This window comes from Terrapene carolina, unplaced genomic scaffold (genome assembly GCF_002925995.2).
Source record: "Terrapene carolina triunguis isolate 2854851 unplaced genomic scaffold, T_m_triunguis-2.0 Scaffold58, whole genome shotgun sequence".
NCBI lineage: Eukaryota > Metazoa > Chordata > Testudines > Emydidae > Terrapene > Terrapene triunguis.
This window is the reverse complement of record NW_020664409.1, coordinates 77,601,828-77,624,662: the sequence shown is the minus strand read 5'-3', so window position 1 is coordinate 77,624,662 and position 22,835 is coordinate 77,601,828. Positions and strand designations below refer to the sequence as shown.

The following is a 22,835-nucleotide window of genomic DNA, read 5'->3' as shown; positions in this document are numbered from 1 at the left end:
TTGGGCAAGCAGTCCCTTCATGCTAGGCGGGGTGGGTGTGCCCATGCAAATGAGATCAGCCCCTGAAATCCTTTTTCACAACTTACCACCAGATGTCAGAGTAGAGCTCAGTCTGACTCTGCTTACATGTACAATCAATATTAAATAACAATACAATGACACAGTGAAAAGTCTACTTTTGTGCAAAAATTCTGATCTGCTTTAAGGCAAATCATAGTATAACAGACTATAATATATACAAATACACATCAACATAGATTACTTTAAACATTGTCTTGTGTTTTCATGTTCCCATAGGAAGATTATTTAGCGACAGATGATATGCTTGTGAACTACTTTAATGAATTCTTGAATCTTCCAGTAAGTATGTTATATTAATTTCTTCCTAAACCCAAGAAAAAACTTTATTGTGATTAGTACTAAAGCAAACTGGCTTGGAAACGCGTATTGTGTTTTTTAAATTAAAGTGTTCTGTTGGCTTTCCAATTCTTTTGAAGGGCTTCTATATTTTAATGGTAGCATCTAATGTCTTAAGATGTTATCACCAGTAAAGCTTTGCCAATATCTATAAAATACAACATAGTATCTGGACTTCTTGGGATATAATTTCTCTTGCTTCAGGTCAATCTATATATGTAACTTGCAGTTCATCAAAATATTATAGATTAGAAGTGAAGAAGACATATTTAGTGCTTATGTTAAAATACCTTTGAAAATCAGGCCACTTTTATTTAGGTGCCTAATTTAAGGCATTCAGGTTTGCAAATATTAGTCCTAGTTCATCTCTTGGTCATTGAGACTAAGGACCAAATTCAGCAGTGGTGCATCTCCACTGATTTAATTTAGAGGTGCACCTCCCCCCCACATACACCATTATTGATTCTGTCTGAAAGTAAATTTCCCTGATTTCAGTGGGAATTTTGCCTGGGTGAAGATGGTAGAATTGGATTCTAAAAACCAGTTTTTGATTTTTAAATAAAATTTGTGAGCATGTAAAGGAATATACCGGAGTGTGGGTATGGCCCACAGTGATGATACTGTCTTCTCACAGAAGCTCTCTCCCTATATACTGTATAGTACCTCTCACTGCAAGTTTCCTGGGAAACTCTCTCAACTAAACAATGAAGGCACTGTAAGAAGAACATGGGAGTTCTCTCTCCAGCTGCTTTAGTATGTGTGAATCCAAACCTAAACCTGATGTTCTTTAAGCCTAGGCCATCTATTGAGAAAGCTGGACTGTTCTGTGATGTAGCAATTTTACATCTTAAATGGGTCAGATTTTCCTCATCACAAGAATGCCCCCTCCACCCCATGTTTGTTTGGAAACTGAGTTTCCATTTGAATTTCCTCCAGATCATTCCATCATAAAGGATGGTGGGGATGGAGTCTGCTTCCCTAAACCCATGGATGTCCTTGGACCTACCCTGCACAAATCTCAAGACACCTAGTTCAGGGCCGGGCTGTCTGTCAGAAGTCCCTATGTTTCCACAGTGCTTAGTCCACCATCTTGCCTCCATGGCAGCACAGACCCTGAGCCATGCTTCCATGGTCTGAGCACTTGCAGCAGTCCCTGAAATCTACAGAAGACAACTCACATTGGCAATGCTGACTGAGCAAGTATTGTTTTACACAGGTAACCCCTGAGGGTTTCTGGGGGAACAATGCCACAGAGTCTCTCTTACACATTTATCCGAAGTATTTTAATGGAAACTAATATTTATTAGACCTTTTTATTAATAGTGGTCTCATCACCTTTATTTTCTCTTTGATTTCTGCTGAGGGGGTTCTCGCTTCAGGATTAAGTTCCTTTATTATCTGGAATACTGTAGCCTGAATATTTTATATTCCCAACTTCCATCCTCTTCCAGAAGATTGACTCTCAGATAGTGCAACATTCCTGTTCAAAGCACTCCACTGAAAATTCTGTCTTTTTGACTTTGTTATGCTGATATAGCTGTTGCCTAGAAACATAATTACCCAGGTCTGTTAGTATTTAGGCAACTAGTTAAACTGAAGAAATATCATGTGACTTAATGCAACAAATCAGAGGCAGCATATATTTGCTTTGAGACACTCTCTCTTTTGATTTAGAATATACCATCAGTGTATGGAAAAAATATAGCACTAGTGACTCTGTATAGCACAGAGCAATACTCTGTTGTAGTTTACAGTACATTCTTTAAACAATTTGGTTATCATACTATTATTCAGTACATTCTGACACCAAATGATGTATACTTTAATGAAGTTGTCAGAAAAAAACTTTTTGAAAGATAAAATTATACAGAATAACCAAAAGGACACTTTTCTTTTGGTCTGAGGTGCAGTGATTTGAGAAAGTGACTAATTTAAGAGCAATGGTCCTTTATAAAATACTTAAAACAGAAATATTGTAATAAGCATATTTCCATCTCCAGTTGGCCAGGTAGCTACACCTTCTTTGTTGGATATGGACCTGGGCACTGTGAACTATACATTCATCACCTCCAGGAATATAGTTTACCAAAGCATGACAGTTAAGGACACAAGATAGATACATCTGCTTCAGTATACAGGCCCATCTACTCAGTAATACAGCTGAATGGAAACACATTTCTCCTGCACGCTGCAAGCCACACTGGCTTCCCATTGCATTCCAGATCCCTTTTAAAGTCCTTTTCAAAGCATTCAGTGGGCTGGGTTCTGGTTATCTAAGGGACTGTCCTTTTCTTTGTGACTTACCACAATATCTGCATTAATCAGGGATGCTGGAGCTGACAATACCCAGCTTGAAACTCACAGGGAGTGGGCATTCTTGGTGGCATGCCCTTGGCTGTGGAATTCCCTTACAGCAGAAATCAGGATGATCGTGGATTTTACCAACTTCAGATTTTAAGATCTGCTTCTTTTCAAAAGCCTTTCCACTATAAGTGCCCTAAAGAATGGACAATGTTACTTCTCTGGAGATAAAAACATTTCAACACTTCTATGGTATTAAAAATAGATATATTTTCCTCTCTCTTCAGTGCACACAAACACACACAGAGACATATTAATGGTGTAATGTGGAGTGGAAGACGAATATAGTCCTGCAGATTGATTATTACTTTGTTACATGGTTTTATTGGCACCCAGGTACGATGGTGATAGCTGCAGAAGAAATACCTAGACCCACAGTCTAGGTAGGGATCTGGAATCTTTATGCAGGCAAAACTTCCATGGGAGTTTTGCCTGAGTAAAGAAGGACTCTAGGATTTGGCCCATTGAAATTATCCTGAAAATAAATTAAACAAAAGAAATAAAATAATATTTAGGCTAATTGCACTTTCAGAAAATAGACACTATGGGTCTGATTGCCCTCTTACTTATACCAGTTTAAATCAGGAGTAAAGTGATTTAAAACTGATGTTACTGGAGCAAAATCAGAGCGTGGATGGGTGGGAGAGAGCAAGTCAGATGGCTGACAAAAGTTAAAGTATTCCCCATTTTTAAGACTCTAAACCCCTTTGGAAGCACCATATCATGGTCAGTAGATCCCCATAATTTCCAGGCTGCACAGAGGAAATTTGCATGTGCCTTGGCACCACTACAACCTGTATCCAGGTGGATTTTTCACCACTGAGTCCCTGCACCCTAGGTTATGTTGCCAGAAACTGTCCTAACCTAGGACTAAATCTAAATGAAAGCCTTCAAGAAGTAATCTAGACCACTGTTTCTCAAACTGGGTTCCACGGACCCCTGGGGGGTCCATGAGGGTACTCTAGGGGGGTCCACGGGCCCCACTGATCAACTCCTCCCCTTACTTCCCAGCGCCTCCTGGGAACAGCCAGAGCTGTTCCCTGGCATGTAGGAGGTGCTGGGAGGGAGGAGGAGGAGTGGGGACAGGGCACGCTTGGGGCAGGGGGCAGAAAGACCTGGGGAAGAGGAAAGGGAAGGGGTGGAGCGGGGGCAGGAAGAGGTGGGGTGGGGCCTTGGAGGAAGGGGTGGAGTGGGGGCAGAGCCTGGGGCTGAGTGGGGAGGTTTGGGGGGGCTGTGAAAATTTTTTAAATCAAAATGGAGGTCCTCGGGTTGCTAAAGTTTGAGAACAACTGATCTAAATCATCAGAAGAAGTTGTCCTTATTTCTCTCCTTACTGACACTAGATTGACTGATTGACATAAAGCTAATTTCTTCTCCATTAATTAGATCTTTACCAATTGCCCATGATTTGCTCCTTATTCAGCATTGGGAGTAAAATCCTGGCCCCACTGAAGTTAGTGGGAGTTTTGCCATTGACTTATCTTCACCTAGGATTTCACCCTGGACTCCTAAAGCTGCTTAATCACTTGTAATGGTTTGGACTTTCATTGACATTTATGTAGAGTACACATCTTAAGGGAGTTTTGGCAAAGTCAAAAAGATATTGTATGATTTATTAGGACTTACTCTGTTCATTTTCTCCCTGTTAAGATTCTGATCCTAAGAGATGCTGAGCGGTTATCATTCATTTTCTCTTGGGTTTAGGCTATGAGACTGTGGGTGGGGTTTGGTGAATATAGTTACACATTAGGAACCTCAGCTGAAGTTAAATATTTTTGACAGCTGTAAAAGCTGAGGCCATAGAGATGGATACATCTGATGTCCTGGGCGTACAGTGGTGGTTGCTGTTGTGGGAGGAATAAAGGACAGTTGCCATCAGTACAATTAATTATAAGGCTTTACAACTCAGAACTGTGCATTCAGTTTGTTCTTCAGCCAAGAACATATTCAGCTATTGTGTTTGCATTTGATATCTGAGAGGTTTATTTGCTTTTGACTGTTTGTGTATGATTGTTTGTTTATTAAAATTATCCTAAACAGCAATATGAAAACAGCTGTTTTTGGTTTTTTTGGCTTAGTGACTTTTGTGAAACTGAGTTGATGTCCCACATAGTGGATATTTAGGATATGGCTGGCACTTATGGCTTTCAAAAGCAGGAGGGGGTGTTTTGCCACCAGGCCAAACTAAGTTGATTTTTGCCTTTCAAATTTTATTATAACATTTTTGAGGGTCCTGGATTTACTGCATATTTTATCACAGATATAAAATTATCATCCTAATAATAACAAGAAATGTTTATTGTTTTTTTTCTTAAGCAGTGACGTAAATGCTTCCTTCCCCATAAAGGTTTTAACAGTTCTAAGGGTGTTTCTATTTGAGGCGCTGATAATATTCTCTATCTGGTAGAGTTTTAGCTTGTGTGTATGTGTGCACATACTAAGCCTGCTGAAAGAAAACTACATCTTTGATGCTGATTTGGTCTCATACACATTATTTGAAGTCTTACTTTTTTCATTCCATTAGTGTATATGTCTTATAAATGATTTGTTGTCAAACATCCAAAATGACAACACAATTTATATTTAAAAAGTTGTCATTGGCATCTGTTTCACTACATTAACGTTGCCAGATGTTTTCTGTTCAGTTAATTAGAATGCACAATGAAAAATCCAGCCTACGAATCAAGTACTAGAGATTGAGTAAAAGTAGATATGAGTGATAAATTAATGTTGTCCTTGGTTAGTTTTCAATTTAAATACCATAGAACTAAAATAATCTGGTGATGTCTACTCAAATAGTTCCAGATTATGGAATTTCTATGCCTCGTTTGCATTTTTCTGCAAGGGAGAACACATCAAAGCTTGGGAAATTTTGGGTTTTTTTCTCCCCCCTGACCCTCTTTTTAAAAATAATAGGAAATGAAATAATAAAAAATATGTTCAGTCAGTATTAAGGTTGCACAATCACTCAAAAATCAGAAAATGCCCAAATTAAGGTTAAATATATAAGAAATTTGCAGATATTAGGTTGGGGGGAGTTCTGGACACAAACAAACAGAGACAATACAAAACAACAACAGAACCACTTTAAAATGCAGGCTAATAAATCTGGAGAAAAAGAATCGAAGCCACAAAGAAACCTGGAAAATAACAATGTCAAAAGAGATTCACGGGTGAACAGAACATTAGATGTGCCTTTGTAGAGTGATATGGCTGTGAAACGTACCACTACAGTTGTGGACAGTATGGTCCTGACCCAATAAAGCCTTTAAGCATATGCTTAACTTTAAGCATGTGAATGGTCCTACTGAAATTATGGAAACTACTCACATGCTTGAAGTTAGGCATGTGTTTAAATGCTTTGCTGAATCAGGGCCTATAGGTAGAGGAATTACATGATGTGAAAGGAACGTAACAGACCATTTCTATGGTTCTGCTGTAGCCTAAGATATTGTGTTCAGATCTGGGCACCTCATTACCAGAAAGATATTGACAAATTGGAAGGAGTTCAACGTGGTTACTTTGGATTTAAACCGGTGCAACAGAGAACAGAATCTGGCCTATGTTATGCATTCTCATAAAAAAACAAGAAGCTAAATGAAATGAAAAATATGCCAAGTGAAAGAAAATAATCTTATTCTCCAATATAGGTAAAACACCAATTTTACAAACTCTGTGTGAAATCCTGACCCTACTGTATGAAGCCAAAAGGAGTTTTGCCAATGAGTGGAATATGACCAGGATTTCACCTTCTAATTTTTATGAAATTCTTCTTAATGTAAAATGTTTGTTGTCCTACAATTTGATTGTGGGCTATTTGTATGTTCTGCTTTTACAGAACCTCAATTTCACAATGTTTTTGGGCATCATCCAAGATTTTTGATCAGCTCTATCTGTAATTTCCCCCAACATTTCTGCTGAATGTAAAAATTGAAAGGTAGGATTAGTTTGGGTTTATAGGAAAAATGGCAGTGGAAAATCTGGTATTCACAACACTCAACAAACTAATGATGACCATACTCTGCTTTTGGGTATTGCTCAGACAGCCCTTGGAGTTGGCAAAAGTTGCATATGCATAGCTAAAGGTGGGATTTGGCCCATCCTATATACTACACAGTACCTGATTGAATTGGCAGTATATGGTAAGTTTCTTGGATTTGACTTTTGGTAGGCTGTTGACCTACTATATCTAAATACGAGGCATAAGCCTTTACTATATATGCCAAACACTCAGAATGATCCACCCACCAAAATAGTAGAGCAAGAAGCTTCACTGGATATGGGATTCAATAATTTATGGTATAAACAGAGAAGTGGGGACCTGATCCTGTAAGTGAGCTGCTTGCAGAACTGTTAATAAAGACAATGGGAGTTACATGTGTGAGCAAGCACTTGCTGTATTGGGGCATATATTTGCATGGGAAGAAGGTGAATTAGGGTCTGAAATGAGTGACATAGTTTGTAATTAGATATAGTTGAGAGCTGTGGTAATAATTTATTGGAAAACCTTACAATGAGCAGGAAAAGTGGCAAGCATGCAGATTTACTATTGCAGTCCCTAGCAAAAGCCATGGAACGAAGAAGGAAAATGTTTAATGATACTATCTTGCATTCTGTAAGGTGCTTCCCTACTGCAGAAACAGGAATTTTTATATGAAAGGTTTCTCTTATTACAACTTCTTTTGCAGACCTTTGCAGAGCCAGTTAAGTTTAATCCTGATTTTGGCGTTTTTGAAGTAGTTAATGATACCCCACAACGTCTGGAAAACCAGCTGAAAAAAATTCTACATAATCAGAAACCTCCCAGTCCCATTTATGATGTTACAAGGAAGGCAAAGAATGATGGGCAGCTTTCCAAAAAGAGCAGCATTTTTCCAGACTTCAGTGTTGACCCAAATTACAGTATTATGGTAAGCACGTTATGTCCAGTGACTTTATATTTAAATCCAATTATATTGATACTGACAGCAGTTACTGTTGTGTTTGGCTTGTTATCTTGGGAAAAAGTTTAGTTTGTGTGTTAGGAAAACAGTATGATGGGCCAAATTATGTCTTGAGATGCACATAGGTCTTCCGTTCAAGTGAATTGAACTACACACGTGCATCCTGTAAAGTAGAATTTGTTTCGGTGGTCTGAATGCTCACTAATATTAAGACAAAAGTTAGGCCATGTCTACAGTGGGAGCACTTTACCAGTATAAGAATACCACAGTACTCTACTGACAAGGCATTCCTAGTATAGATGCAGCTATACTGCCAAAGCAGTATAGAAAGAAAATAACATTCAGTATACTGGGAAACTTGGTTTATTCCCATTGTTGCTTATATTGTATTGGAGTAAATTATGTGACTCTAGTTTCTTTCATTCAAGGCTGTTCTAATTAGGGCTGTTGATTAATTGCAGTTAACTCACGTGATTAATTCAAAAAAATTAACTGGGATTAAAAAATTTAATCATGATTAATCGCACCATTAAACAATGGAATACCAATTTACATTTATTAAATATTTGTGGATGTTTTTCTACATTTTCAAATATATTGATTTCTATTACAACACAGAATACAAAGTGTGCAGTGCTCACTCATTTTTTATTACAAATATTTGCACTGTAAAAATGAATAAACAAAAGAAATAGTATTTTTCAATTCACCTCATACAAGTACTGTAGTGCAATCTCTTTATCGTGAAAGTGTAACTTACAAATGTAGATTTTTTTTGTTGCATAACTGCACTCAAAAACAAAACAATGTAAAACTTTAGCGCCTACAAGTCCACTCAGTCCTACTTCTTGTTCAGCCAATTGCTAAGACAAGCAAGTTTGTTTACATTTACAGGAGATACCGCTGACTGCTTCTTATTTACAATGTTACCTGAAAGTGAGAACAGGCGTTCACATGGCACTTTTGTAGCCGGCTTGCAAAGTATTTACATGCCAAATATGCTAAACATTCATATGCCCCTTCATGCTTTGGCCAGCATTCCAGAGGACATGCTTCCATGCTGATGAGGCTCTTTAAAAAAATAATGCGTTAATTAAATTTGTGACTGATCTCCTTGGGGGAGACTTGTATGTCTCCTGTTCTGTTTTACCCGCATTCTGCCATATATTTCGTGTTATAGCAGTCTTGGATGATGACCCAGCACATGTTGGTTTTAAGAACACTTTCACAGCACATTTGACAAAACGCAAAGAAGATACCAATGTGAGATTTCTAAGGATAGCTACAGCACTCGACCCAAGGTTTAAGAATCTGAAGTGCCTTCCAAAATCTGAGAGGGACGAGGTGTGGAGCATGCTTTCAGATGTCTTAAAAGAGCAACACTCGGATGCGGAAACTACGGAACCCGAACCACCAAAAAAGAAAATCAACCTTCTGCTGGTGGCATCTGACTCAGATGATGAAAATGAACATGCATTGGTCCGCTCTGCTTTGGATCGTTATTGAGCAGAACCCATCATAAGCATTGACACATGTCTTCTGGAATGGTGGTTGAAGCATGAAGGGACATATGAATCTTTAGCGCATCTGGCATGTAAATATCTTGTGATGCCGGTTACAACAGTGCCATGCGAATGCCTATTCTCACTTTCAGATTACATTGTAAACAAGATGTGGGCAGCATTATGTCCTGCAAATTATAACTAAACTTATTTGTCTGAGTGATTGGCTGAAGTAGGACTGAGTGGACTTGTAGGCTCTAAAGTTTTACATTGTTTTCTTTTTGAATGCAGTTATTTTTTGTACATAATTCTACATTTGTAAATTCAACTTTCATTATAAAGAGATTGCACTACAGTACTTGTATCAGGTGAATTGAAAAATACTATTTTTTGTTTTTTACAGTGCAAATATTTGTAATAAAAATAAATATAAAGGCAACACTGTACACTTTGTATTCTGTGTTGTAATTGAAATCAATATATTTGAAAATGTAGAAAACATCCAAAATATTTAAATAAATGGTATTCTATTATTGTTTAACAGCGCGATTAATCGCGATCAATTTTTTTAATTGCGATTAATTTTGACAGCCCTCGTTCTAATGCCCTGTCAAAATTAGGAATGAGGCTGCTCTATCTTATGCCAGGGCTGGAGGCCAGTTAGAGAATCAGAGAGCTCTAAACGGCTGCCTCTCTGCTTTGCTGAGCATAAACTTGGTGAAGCAGAGATTCTGGCTCACAACAGAATGAGAAAAATATCTGCAGTACTGCAATATTTGGTGGCAAACTAAACAGGAAAGACAGACTAGGCTGAAGAGATGGGGCAGTAGCACTATATCGGCCTCCAGATAAGAAAACAAAATTGAATGCACAATGTTAAGAGAGGTCAAAGAGGCAGCAAAATCTAACAAAAGTATAGTACTGACCGCCTTTATCTGCTCACATATACACAAGTCCAATGGCACAATGGGACAAAGTTTGAGAAACAATTTCTTGACATTGTAAGTGACTGCTTCTTGGAACAGCAAGTTATAGTGCATACGAGAACTGAAGCTGTTCTTGACTTAGTCTTAAGTAACCCACAGGAGCAAATTCAAGAAGTGATGGTATCGGAGTCACTAAGTAATAGTGACCACAGTATAAGCAGGTTCAACATCCAAGGTCCAGATAAGGTACCAAAAATGGTTATGAACCTCTGCTCTAGGTCAAATTCAGCCTTGAAATAATCAAGTACATTGATTTCAGTGGTGTTGCATAGGGGGCATATGTTTCTTCCTAAGATCAGCAGGGTTTTTGCTGGGTTTCTCTGAATATCCTGCCTCTTCTTCACCACTACTAATGCCTCTCACATAGGTTGGGAGAGGGGGACAGTGTTGCATTGTCTCTAAGAATAATTGACCCTCCATGGGATTTTTCACATAAGGGAAATATTGTGACCTTTATAAAGAAAAATATTCTTCAGGGCATTCCTGACACTGTTGGTGGGGGGAGGCATGTTGCACCTCTGTTCTTCCTTCTGGCTGGATGGATGATTTGTATGCCCCCTCAGCTTTTGTGTGGTACCTATGATTAACAGGCATGAATTCAGAAGCTGCTGGGGCATACCAGCATGCCAAAAATCAGTACAGCAGCTACACAAAGTAGAAGAAATCAGCCACAGCTGTTGTATCCTGCCAACAGCGATAATACATCTTGTGTTCTCTTTCTCAGTCCTCGTCTCCCTCTCAGCCTGTTTAGACTTATGAACAGGAAAAGGGAACATGTGTTGGTTTATTACAGATGTGGGGTATGTATGCATTGATCTGAGGTCAGTCAAGAATCAATCGGGGGTGAAATATATGAAGGAAAGGCATATGCAGTAATGGGAAGAACTATTAACAAGTAGAGAAGGAAACTGGTAGAGGTTCTGCATATCTTACTTCACATAGGTTCCAGCAAAGCACTTAAATAAGACCTGAGCAGTCTATGAGACCATCCACATGCCTAAAGTTAAACACATGCTTCAAAACTATGCTGGATTGGGTCCCACAATGCCTAAAGCTGGCCCTACTTACAAAATCTACTGTATTCAATTTAGAACTCTTTTTCTTAGAACGCTTTCCTTCAGATGATAAATATAATTTTGCATATCATCCACTCACAGGAGAATTAAACATGTTATAAATAACTCAAATAAAACACCAGGATTTGATTCAACTGGTACATAAATGTTACAAATATTTTTCTTACATCCAGGGAGACTGACCAAAGTAAAGAGACAACCTTCTGTATTTCCAAAAACCTTATCAGTTACCAAAAAGAGGCATACACTATAGGGATGAAAATAATAATTCTTCATCTCCACAAAGGATATGACCCACAGCCAACATAAGCCTTCCACGTTTTGATATATTTTCTTTTATTTAAAAGAAACCACCTACTTTTCAAAGTAATTTAGATATTTTAACTCCCCTGGGGATATTTATGGAGCAGAAATAACCCTTGTCCCTTATGAAATATTAGCTCACAGAAAGATAATTCAGGACCTAGCCCAGTACTGATTAATTGAGGTAGCAAACTGCTAAATATCCATCATTTTGTCCCTGCCTACACTACACCTGTGGACAAGTTGAGGATTTCATTCTTCCAGGCCATCAATTTCACCAGCAATCAAGTCACTAAAATAAAATCTAGGAATAGAGAAATACACCTGAGAGAAGTGAAAAAGCTAAACTCTTCAGGATTTATAAAGTTGTCAAAGGTGCCAGATTTTAGGTTTATTTCTTATTAGCCAATAGAGAGATACTATGAGACTGCTTCTCCTCTCATGTATGCTGGTGTAAATCAGTAATAATTCCACTGATGTCAGAATTAACCCAGTATATAACTGCTTATTATGGTCATGGCATACACACAGAAAAATTAGATAAAAACATAAATACTCTTGCTGGAAGGTTGCAATGTACCAGTACTTTATTTCTTAGAATTCAAAACTATAACACCCAAGAACCTACAGGCTGCTCCCTAAGGCAGAGAGGCACAATTCATCCCACTTTGCTTTAAGATGGCTCTTTCCAGACAGATGTGGATTGTATGCTTTGCTACAGCACTCCCTAGCCTGCAAGCAGGACCAGGAAACAGCCCCTACCCCTCACACACACTTAAAGTGATACCTTGCAATTCTAACACTGTCCTCAATACATCAGATCAGTGTAGGTGAAAACTGTGGGTTTTTTAAAAATATCCACAGTTCTCCTGCTTTGGGGCTCTTGTTAAGACCAGTTGAAAGTTTCCTCAGCCCTCAAAATATTGATGAAAACACTAACTGTGGTTATTTTTAAAATAAGTATAGTCAGCAAAGTTACCTGTTTCATATTGCAGTTGATTTGTGGGCAGCTGGTACTCTGATTTGCATTCCTCTGTCACTTGCAGTAGTTTTGAACAGGGAAATTCCAATGGCTTAAGTTTCCATGTATGCAGTTTTAAGAAAGATCAGAATCAGACCCTCAGTTGTTATAGGAAGGTAAATTAATTCACTTGTCTGTTTAGACTATGTTTGAGGGGGAAAGTTGTTTACTTTGCTGGAATTACTACAAGGTAACCTATCAATTAACCATGTGGCAAATAAAACTTGATGAAGTGAAGCATTAATAGATATTTGATTTTTTTTGTTTTAATAGCGTCTTGAGCGAGAACAGGGAATTCAGTGGATTAAGAAAGAAAGACTCCCAACCTTTCTAAAAAGTGATTGTTACTTTGAATACAGGTATTGCCCACTCTAATGTCATATCAAGTTTTAAATTTGTTAATTTATCTCCTCTATTTAGTTTGTCTTGACATAACTCTTACAACATTTTCTCAGATCTTTTGCCCCATGTAACCCACATAATTTCAGTGATGTGGATAAATTAAAATGAGGCTGATGCTTTTTCTCCACTTCCTCTTGACTCTAATTTCCCTTGCCCATAAAATAACAAGATTGAAATAAAAGCTATTCTAGAATTAGGATAAAGCTGCTATGTCTGCTTGTGTTATGCATGAGGTCAGACTAGATAATCACAATGGTTCGTTCTGGCCTTCGAATCTATGGATCTATCTAGCCATATCTAGGTACTGTAAATGAATTATAAAAAGTAGTGGAATCTGTGTGGAAGGGACAGCCAATTCTCCATTATCCTCTTTGTTTTAATCACTGGTTTCTACCTTTGCGAATGTAGCTAGATTTTCCTCTGCCCAGGTTCTTTGAGGAATGCTATGGCAAAATGGTGAGTCTTGCAGCATGACCTGATGTACTTGTTGTACTCTTCCTGACCTCCTTTGAGAGGATGTCCCAGAGCCTTGGACCTACTGGGGAAGGCCCTTCCTCCAGATCCCTAAAGTTCATGTCTGGGTTCTGTTGATTGTAGTATGCAGGATGATCACAGCTGTGCTGGTGAGTCCCTGAGTGGCTGCCTGGTAGCCTGGCTTACCAAGTCCCTTTTTTATTGTAGAAATTGACCAGTTCTTTGGGCACTGAGTGCTGCATAAAAATATTTTAAAATGTTTGCAGTAATTGTAACAATATTCAATATACTGAAGACTATGCTTACATTGGAGAGAAAATTGTACAAAGGATAACAAATCCTAGAGAAATGCTGTATTTTCCCTTTAGACAATAAATGGACATGCCCAAGCCTTTTCTGTTGTGTCAAACCATTTTCTTCATTAAAGAAAATAAAATTATATAAAACGAACTCTAATCATGTGCTTAATTCCCACTGAAGTTAGTATTTAAAACTAAACACATGCTTAAGGACCTTCCTGAATCAGGGCCAAAGTAAGCACAGATGGGAGGGAAAAAGAGACTGAATCTGACCCAGAACACCAGATCAGAACACTCCATTCCCCCACCCCCCCCGCCCCGTAACTCTGGTGAAGTTTGGATTTGGATCTGGATTCACATATAAACTCCAGGCTCAAGCCTAATGTATACCATGCCTAGCTTTTGGGGGAATTCTTCTCTGTCTCTATGAGCCGTAGAATGGCTGTCATTCTTCACGTATGTAAATATGGTCAAGGGGGTAAAATAGAAGATAATTAGAACAGGAAGTTCCCCTTTAGAATTTATTTTGAGAATGCTAATGTTTCTTACTGTCAATTGTAAAGATAAATCAAATAAATGTCTTGATGAATGCTTAAACTGAACTACTCATTTGTCTCCTAATATATTTAACTGTAGGTTAGCTAAACTGCTTTCGCAGGTAGAATGGAGCAGAACTGGTATTAACTTCATTATAGATACAACGTATTATCCCTGGATTATGAAAAGAGAGCTGACACCTCCTTTTCCTGAGGAGGATGAAGAGGAATTAATTATGAGAAAGTTCTATGTTTCACTTGGCCAGGTAAAATCAGCACAACATATAGGCAATGGCAGCAATTTTGTGCTGGACTGAGAACAATGGGCTAAGACCCTTTGTACTAATTTAGTCTGTCTGTCTTCCTCTTGCATCTTTTCCCATTAACATTTGGTGTTATATGTTATTATGACATTTTACAAACTTTCACTCACTTTTCAGTTAAGTGCACAATCAGGGTAAATTTGTAGGCCTATTTATCACAACACTTCCAGTTTCCTCTAAGTGCAGGGGGAGCTCTGCTGTTCCCACTCCAGCCCCTGGCCTCTCTGGAGAGTCTTTTCCTTCAGATTTCTGCCTAGCCCTGAATTCTGGGCTCCAACTTATTCTCCCTTGGGATAGAATACCCACAAGCAGCCCTCCTTCCATAAAGCTGTGTTTCACTCCTAGCTGCCTTCCCAGCTTCCAGATTCACACCACTATGGCCTCTCTGGAGAGACCTCTTCCCACGTCTCTTCCTGGCCCTGGTCTCAAACTCCTCCCCTTAGTTCAGGGGCCATACTTTAATCCTGGCAGGTTTCCCTCAATATTTCTACATCCATTGTGAACCATCATGATAACAAAACCTACGTGGTGAGAGAGCACAGAATAACCACAGACAATAAGATCCCTTTCTGCGAAGCCCTGCAACAAATAGATAAAATTGAATTATTGCATAAGCTACGTTGAACTTGTTTAATGTTGCTTTTCATAGGCTACAGTTACTCAGACAAAGGATTGGTTTACACTAGCCAAAAAAAGTCAGCAAACAACAACTACAGATACAGTTACTCATCCTTTAGTTTCCACTCAAATTCAAGGCGCACAGTATTGGTCTACAGGCCCTCAGAGAACTGTTGTATACAACCACAGTGTCAGCCCAGGTAAGTAGTAATGGTGCAGCCATGTTATTTAGATAACAAATATGACAAGATTGAAATCAAAGCTATTCTAGAGTTTGGGTAATGCTGCTGTATCTGCTTGTCATTGTTCTGTGGCCTACAGTACAATACCTAGGAACTTGGATGGGGGAAGAGAATAGGTGTATTTCCTCTCTACTCCCACAATGTTAAATGCTGCTTACTATAAGTGGCCCATAATCTCTCCTCTGCTATGCAGAGCGGAGGGAAGCAAAATAGATCAGAAAAGCCCAAACACATGGGGAAGTGTAGGAACTACGTCTCTCCCCAGTCCTGTGAGAACACAGAAGCTGTTGTATTTGAGAATTGCCTCATCAGGGCCATGTGGATCCAAAGCATGGATGGCGTGATATGATAACTCCTCAGCACATTATTGCTATGGAACCCTACCTGTGTAAAATGTGCTGACTCATTCATTAATCATTAATGTACGCAGGTTGCACTAATATGTAAGTCATGACTTAATCATTACTTTAGGCAGAGCTGCAAGCAGCCAGGTCAAGATTGTACAGCACTTGCAGGATCTGCATTGCATTGGGCTGGGACTGGGGGCAGGTCTTCACTACAGGGGGGGGGTCGATTTAAGATACGCAAATTCAGCTACGCGAATAGCATAGCTGAATTCGGCGTATCGGAGCCAACTTACCCCGCTGTGAGGACGGCGGCAAAATCGACCTCCACGGCTCCCCGCCGACGATGCTTACTCCTACCTCCACTGGTGGAGTAAGCGCTTTGATTCGTGGATCGATTGTCGCGTCCCGACGTGACGCAATAATTCGATCCCCGAGAGATCGATTTCTCCCCGCCGATTCAGGCGGGTAGGGTAGACTTAGCCTGGGATAGGAATGGGAACCAGCGGGAGGTCCACTTTGCTGTTACTTTTTTCTGCTCAGACTATAGTGGCTTCAAATGCTGGGGGAGCCACAAAGTGTTTTAGCATAATCTAAATTTGCAAGAACTTTTAACCACAACACTTCAGTGAGTCCCTTAGCAATGCACCCCTGTATTCCAACACACTCACTTTCTCCTTAGTGAGGGTTGCTAGTAGCCATGTGGATAGTCTTTCTTCTTGCTCCTCCCCTCTCTTGTCCAATAATCAGTGAGTTTTCACCTTATGGATCTATTAGCTCTCCTGCCTGAGAGCGTTGTCTTCTAGTGTGGAGCTGTTTTTCATCTGTGTCTGGATATTACTCTGTCATGCAAAATCTGCTGCTCCTTCAATCTAAAAGGCATTATGCATGCACAGTACTTCCCTTCCTTAACCTCCATGCACTCGGGTCAGAGTCAAAGAATGGGCACGGGGTGAGGTTTGGTTGCAGCATAGTTATCTCATGGGAACATCCCTGGAATATGAGGTGCAGGACATGGTCAGATAGCAGTGTCAGCCAACCAGGATGAGGGCAGTCTAGCCTAGTGCCAGAATCAGAGCTGTAGTCAGTCATTGGGAGCCAAAGCCAAGGGTAAAACTGGAAGGCAAAAACTTGGTACCAGAGCCAAGGATCAAGCTGGAGTCCATAGGCAGGAGCCAGAGCTGAGGGTCAAACCAGAGGGCAGGACCTGCAAGCAGGGTGGCAGACAAGGATGGGTTCAAAGCAGGAGCAGGCACAGTGATGAGCATGAGCATTGAAAAGCCAGTGAGCTGCTGCTGGCTTAAGAGCCAATCTGCTGGTATCTGCGGGCAATCAGTTGCTTGGCTAACCAGACAGCCTGCTGCAGACCAACTGTACTGATGAGGCTGCCTAGAGACTAGCTCTGCTGCAGGCCGGGATTCCTGACACACCCCTCTAGTTGGAATTTATGCCACTGAGGGATCAGGGCCAGGGGTTAGCCCGACGTTTTTTGCCACTTGTGATATTTTTAATTTGTTATGTAATAAAATAATATTTGAATTATTCCTTCATCAATGTAGATTAAGAATTAAAGTAGATTAGATTCAGTATTATGAAAATTGGTGGATTTAAAATTTTTTAAAATATTTATAAAATATGGAATAGTGTGAGTATGGAACATAGGAATTTCTATACCAGATCTGACCAGTGATCCATTCCGTTCAGTATTCTGCCTGTGACATTGGCCACCACTACATAATTCACAGGGAGTTACAAGAAATACTATAATGGAAAATTATGGAATAATCTGCCCATCCTAAACTCTGATTAGTAATGGATGTCTTATGCACTGAAACATGGACGCTTATATCTCTTGTTGTGCTGAATGGTTACTGGAATATGGATGGGATTCGGTTAACCCTCAAATTTAAAAAAACAAATTGAAATCAAGATGCTGTATAGCAATGGTAGAATTATGACTTTGTTTTTTCTTGCTTTTCGTTTAGATTCCGTTCCTTCTCAAGGCACATGTAGTTTTTCTGCTCAGTCTTACACAGCTGATTTATACAGCAGTAGCAGCAGTAATCTAGGTAAGCAATATTTATAGATAAATGATCACTTGTGCCAATTACCATCTGGACTGGAAAAATCCTATTGCCCAGAAGCCTGGGATATGCAGAAGGAATCTGGGCAAGTAAAAGTGTCAGGTTTCCTGCTCAGCAGCTAAGAACAACAGGGGAGGCTGGAGGCCATTTCAATAACATGAGAACATCTGCACGGAGCTGCCAATCAAAGGGAGGATGGCTAAAGGGGATGAGTGGGAGTGGAGCAAAAAGAAATGAGCTGCCTCAATGGTACGGGGAGAGAGAGGGGAGCTGGTTATTTATTTAAACACATTATTAATGAAACTCTTGTGAACAGAACTGATTCCTTTTTGGGTTAAAGATTTGATTTGTAGGAACTCAAATGTGAAATTGCAGAACTACTAACTGTGGTTTGTAACCTATCATTTAAATAAGCTTCTGTACCAGATGACTGGAGGATAGTTAATATGACACCAATTTTTAAAAAGGGTTCCAGAGGTGATCCTGGCAATTACAGGCCGATAAGCCTGACTTCAGTACCGGGCAAACTGGTTGAAACTATAGTAAACAGAATTGTCACACATATAGATGAATATAATTTATTGGGGGAAGAGTCAATATGTTTTTTGTAAAGGGAAATCATGCCTCACGAATCTACAGTAATTCTTTGAGGGGAGTCAACAAGCATGTGGACAAGGGGGATCCAGTGGATATAGAGTACTTAGATTTTCAGAAAGCCTTTGACAAGGTCCCTCACCAAAGGCTCTTAGGCAAAGTGAGCTGTCATGGGATAAGAGGGAAGGTCCTCTTATGGATCAGTAACTGGTTAAAAGATAGGAAACAAAGGGTAGAAATAAATGGTCCATTTTCAGAATGGAGAGAGGTAAATAGTAGTGTTCCCCAGGGGTCTGTGCTGGGACCAGTCCTATTCAACATATTCATAAATGATCTGGAAAAAGGGGGTAACAGTGAGGTAGCAAAATTTGCAGATGGTACAAAACTACTCAAGATAGTGAAGTTCAAAGCAGACTACGAAGGGATCTCACAAAACTGGGTGACTGGGCAACAAAATGGCAGATGAAATTCAATGTTGATAAATGGAAACTAATGCACATTGGAAAACATAATCCCAACTGTACATATAAAATGATGGGAGCTAAATTAGCTATTCCCACTCAAGAAAGAGATCTTGGAGTCATTGTGGATAGTTCTCTGAAAACATCCACTCAGTGTGCAGCGGCAGTCAAAAAAGCAAACAGAATGTTGGGAATCATTAAGAAAGGGATAGATAATAAGACAGAAAATATCATGTTGCCTCTATATAAATCCATGGTTCACCCACGTCTTGAATACTGCATGCAGATGTGGTCACCCCATGTCAAAAAAGATATATTGGAATTGGAAAAGGTTCAGAAAAGGGCAACAAAAAATATTAAGGGTATGGAACAGCTTCCATACGAGGAGAGATTAATAAGACTGGAACTTTTCAACTTGGAAAAGAGATGACTAAGAGAGGATATGATAGAGGTCTATAAAATCATGACTGTGGTGGAGAAAGTAAATAGGGAAATGTTATTTACTCCTTCTCATAACACAAGAACTGGGGGTCACCAAATGAAATTAATAGGCAGCAGATTTAAAACAAACAAAAGGAAGTATTTATTCCCACAAAGCACAAGACTATAACAGGGTTCAAAAAAGAATTAGATAAATTCATGGAGGATAGGTTCATCGATGGCTATTAGCCAGGATAGGTAGGGATAGTGTCCCTATCCTCTGTTTGCCAGAAGCTGGGAATGGGCGACGAGGGACGGATCAGTTGATGAATACCTGTTCTGTTCATTCCCTCTGGGGCACGTGACATTGGCCATCGTCAGAGGACAGGATACAGGGCTGGATGGACCTTTGGTCTGACCCAGTATGGCCGTTCTTATGATCACAGGGTCCTAGGATCCAAGGTCCCAGACCTATTCTTGTATATTTACTCTTTCCATGTATAAAAAGATGTTATTCCATTGACAGGCGCCTGTCCAGTGCTCTGAGCACCCTGACAACAATTAAAATCAATAAGCTCATGCCATTTTCCAATATGACAAGTAATAGACTTTTCATTCCGTCATAGGTAGATAAACAGCTACCATTTATTATTCCCTGTTGATCCTAAATAAAAAACGTTTCCCACCTCAAACCACCACCTCGCCACAGGCATGGGAGAAAAGATGAGCCTAGCAGCATGACCAGACATTTAATAGGTGCTCTGGGGACGGAGGTGCCTATGGGTTGGGATGCCAGTTGGTGGGGTGCTGCCTGCTGGCAAGGTAGGTTGCCTTGGAATGTGTTGGGGTCGGATGGTTGAGAATGCAGAGATCTGGTGGACCAGGGTGGGGAGTGAGTTTCACAGACTCAAGGGGCTCTCGCAGAGCACGTTATGGCAGAAGACCCCTCCTGTTTATAGCAAAATAGCTGCAGCTCAAGCACATTTGCTGATCCCAACTGTGGCAGTATGGCACTTTCCATTGCTGTCAACAATAAAATGCAAATATGTTCCAATTTTTGTAACTTGAAAACTTTTTCTGTTCGCCAGGAGAACAGTTTTGAATCTGAGAGCGTTTTCAATGATCTCTTTTGATTTAATGCAGGAGTGGATTCCCTGGCTATGGAATACAGTCAAAGGAGTCTCCCCCTACCCCAGAGGACAGGAACTGCAAAAACTAGCAATGTTAGTGGGAGATCCAAAAGTACAGAAGTTGACACTTCTGTATCCATTGCTGACACTCCTTCCCACACTATGTTAAGAGTATACCTAGACCAGAAATGGGAGAATGGTGCTGAGGAGAAAGAAAATCTGGAATACGATGGTAGACAGGAAATGTCAGCTTTTCAAACATTAGAAGAGTTTACATCAGTTTATATTCAGTATATAGTGAATGAATCAGTCTCAAAACTGACAGGACAACTGGCCGTTAAGAGCAAGACTGATATGAACTTCAGTAAACTGTCCAAAGTATTTATACATGAGTTATCAAATAATCAACTTTCTGCTACTGCTGCAGAGCCACTTACTTCTCAAAGTATCTCTCCATCCAACAAGTTAGACTCCAAAGGACATTGTATGAAACAGGAAACTGAAGAAGTGAGTTCAAGTTCAAGGTCTGAAAGTGATGTCACAGACAGTCGGGCTGCCTGGTGTACCAGTCACAGAACTTATGATATTGGCAACAGAAATGAGTTTGAAAGATTCAAGAAGTTCATAAAAGGAACTTTGGGTGAAAGGTACTGGTGGCTCTGGATGGACATTGAAAGACTAAAGGTCCTTAAGGACACTAGAAGGAAGCAAAGGTATTTCCCATTGTTTTTAATGCTTATAAAGAAGGCTAGATAAATGTTGTTTATAAGCATTTAGAATTACCTATGCATAATGGATATGAGTGAATAATGCAGACACAATGGTTCTAATTCTGATTATTTCACTAATACAAGGGTAATACAGGAATAACCACTGAAGTTGGCTGAGTTATATGTTTGCAAAACTAGTGTGAGGTCAGAATCAGGGTGAAAATTAAGGCTTTATACAAAAGGTTTTTTTTATAAAACTGAATGTGAATAAATGTCTTAATGAAAACAGAATGAAAGATGCTCTATAAATGTAAGATTTTAAAGTCACAAGCAGGGCATACAGTATGACATACTTCCCTAACAATATGCTTTATTAAATTTAGGTCACCCTGTCCTAAGCTAGTAGAGACATTTATTCTGTACAAAACTTGGGTTTAATTTGGTAATAGAAATGTTTTGGCTTCTGCTATTTAGAAACGTTTGAAAATGTATTTTCAAAATGACAGCTATTTGCTCAATGGGATGAATCATGCCTATTATGATTGAATGTTAATATCAATGGTTATAGCTTATTTAGGAAAGACTGAGTGGGCAAAAGGGAAAGGGGAGTGGCACTTTATGTAAAAAATAGTAGTACGTATTTCCGAGTCACTGATAACTTGAAAGAACATGATCTTGAATGCTTATAGATCAGTGTCCTAACTGATAAAGCACAAGATATGGTATTAGTTGGTATCTGCTACAGATTTCCAAATCTTACTAGGGAATGGGATAATCAGCTCATAAACTTTAAGGTCAGAAGGGACATCTAGTACAGGGGTGGGCAAACATTTTGGCCCGAGGGCCACATCTGGGTGCGGAAATTGTATGCAGGGCCATGAATGTAGGGCTGGGGCAGGGGGCTGGAGTGCGGGAGGGGTGCGGCAGGAGACTCAGGGCAGGGAGTTGGGGGGCTCAGGGCCAGGGCTGACTCCAGGCTCCAGCCCAGCAAGCAGGTGCTTGGGGCGGCCAAGGGGAAGGGGCGGCACGTCCGGCTCTTCGGCGGCAATTCAGCGGCGGGTCCCTCTCGGAGGGAAGCACCTGCCCCTAATTCCCGCCGAAGAAGAAAGCGGCGCGGTGGAGCTGCCACCGGAGTGCCGCCAATCGCAATTGCGATCGCTGCTTTTTTTTTTCTTTTTTCCCCCCGCTTGGGGTGGCAAAAACCCTGGAGCCAGTCCTGCTCAGGGCAGGCGGTTGGGGTGCAGGAGGGGTGTGGGGTGCAGGAGGGGGCTCAGGGCAGGGGGTTGGGGTGCAGGAGGGGTGTGGCAGGGGGCTCAGGGCAGGAGGTTGGGGTGCAAGAGGGGGTGCAGAGTGTGGGAGGGGGCTCAGGGCAGGGGGTTGGGGGCAGGAGGGGTGCGGGGTGCAGGAGGGGCTCAGGGCAGGGGTGCAGGATGAGTGTGGGGTGCAGCAGGGGGCTCAGGGCAGGGAGTTGGGGTGCAGCATGGGGCTCAGGGCAGGAGATTGGGGGCAGGAGGCGTGCGGCAGGGGGCTCAGGGCAGGGGGTTGGGGTGCAGGAGGGGTGCGGCAGGGGGCTCAGGGCAGGGGGTTAG

The 22,835-nt window shown here is 40.4% G+C and overlaps 1 protein-coding gene across 1 annotated transcript in view; it reads left to right on the top strand.

Annotated features, from left to right (window-relative positions):
- The window catches only part of RGS22 (regulator of G protein signaling 22), a 102,490-nt gene that overhangs the window by 8,074 nt on the left and 71,581 nt on the right, over positions 1–22,835 (top strand). The window contains exons 3-9 of the mRNA XM_029914247.1: positions 298–360; positions 7,467–7,688; positions 12,883–12,968; positions 14,421–14,586; positions 15,293–15,461; positions 17,833–17,916; positions 20,550–21,249. Of these exons, the coding sequence (XP_029770107.1) occupies positions 298–360; positions 7,467–7,688; positions 12,883–12,968; positions 14,421–14,586; positions 15,293–15,461; positions 17,833–17,916; positions 20,550–21,249 (1,490 nt within the window). The remainder of the gene's footprint in view (positions 1–297; positions 361–7,466; positions 7,689–12,882; positions 12,969–14,420; positions 14,587–15,292; positions 15,462–17,832; positions 17,917–20,549; positions 21,250–22,835) is intronic.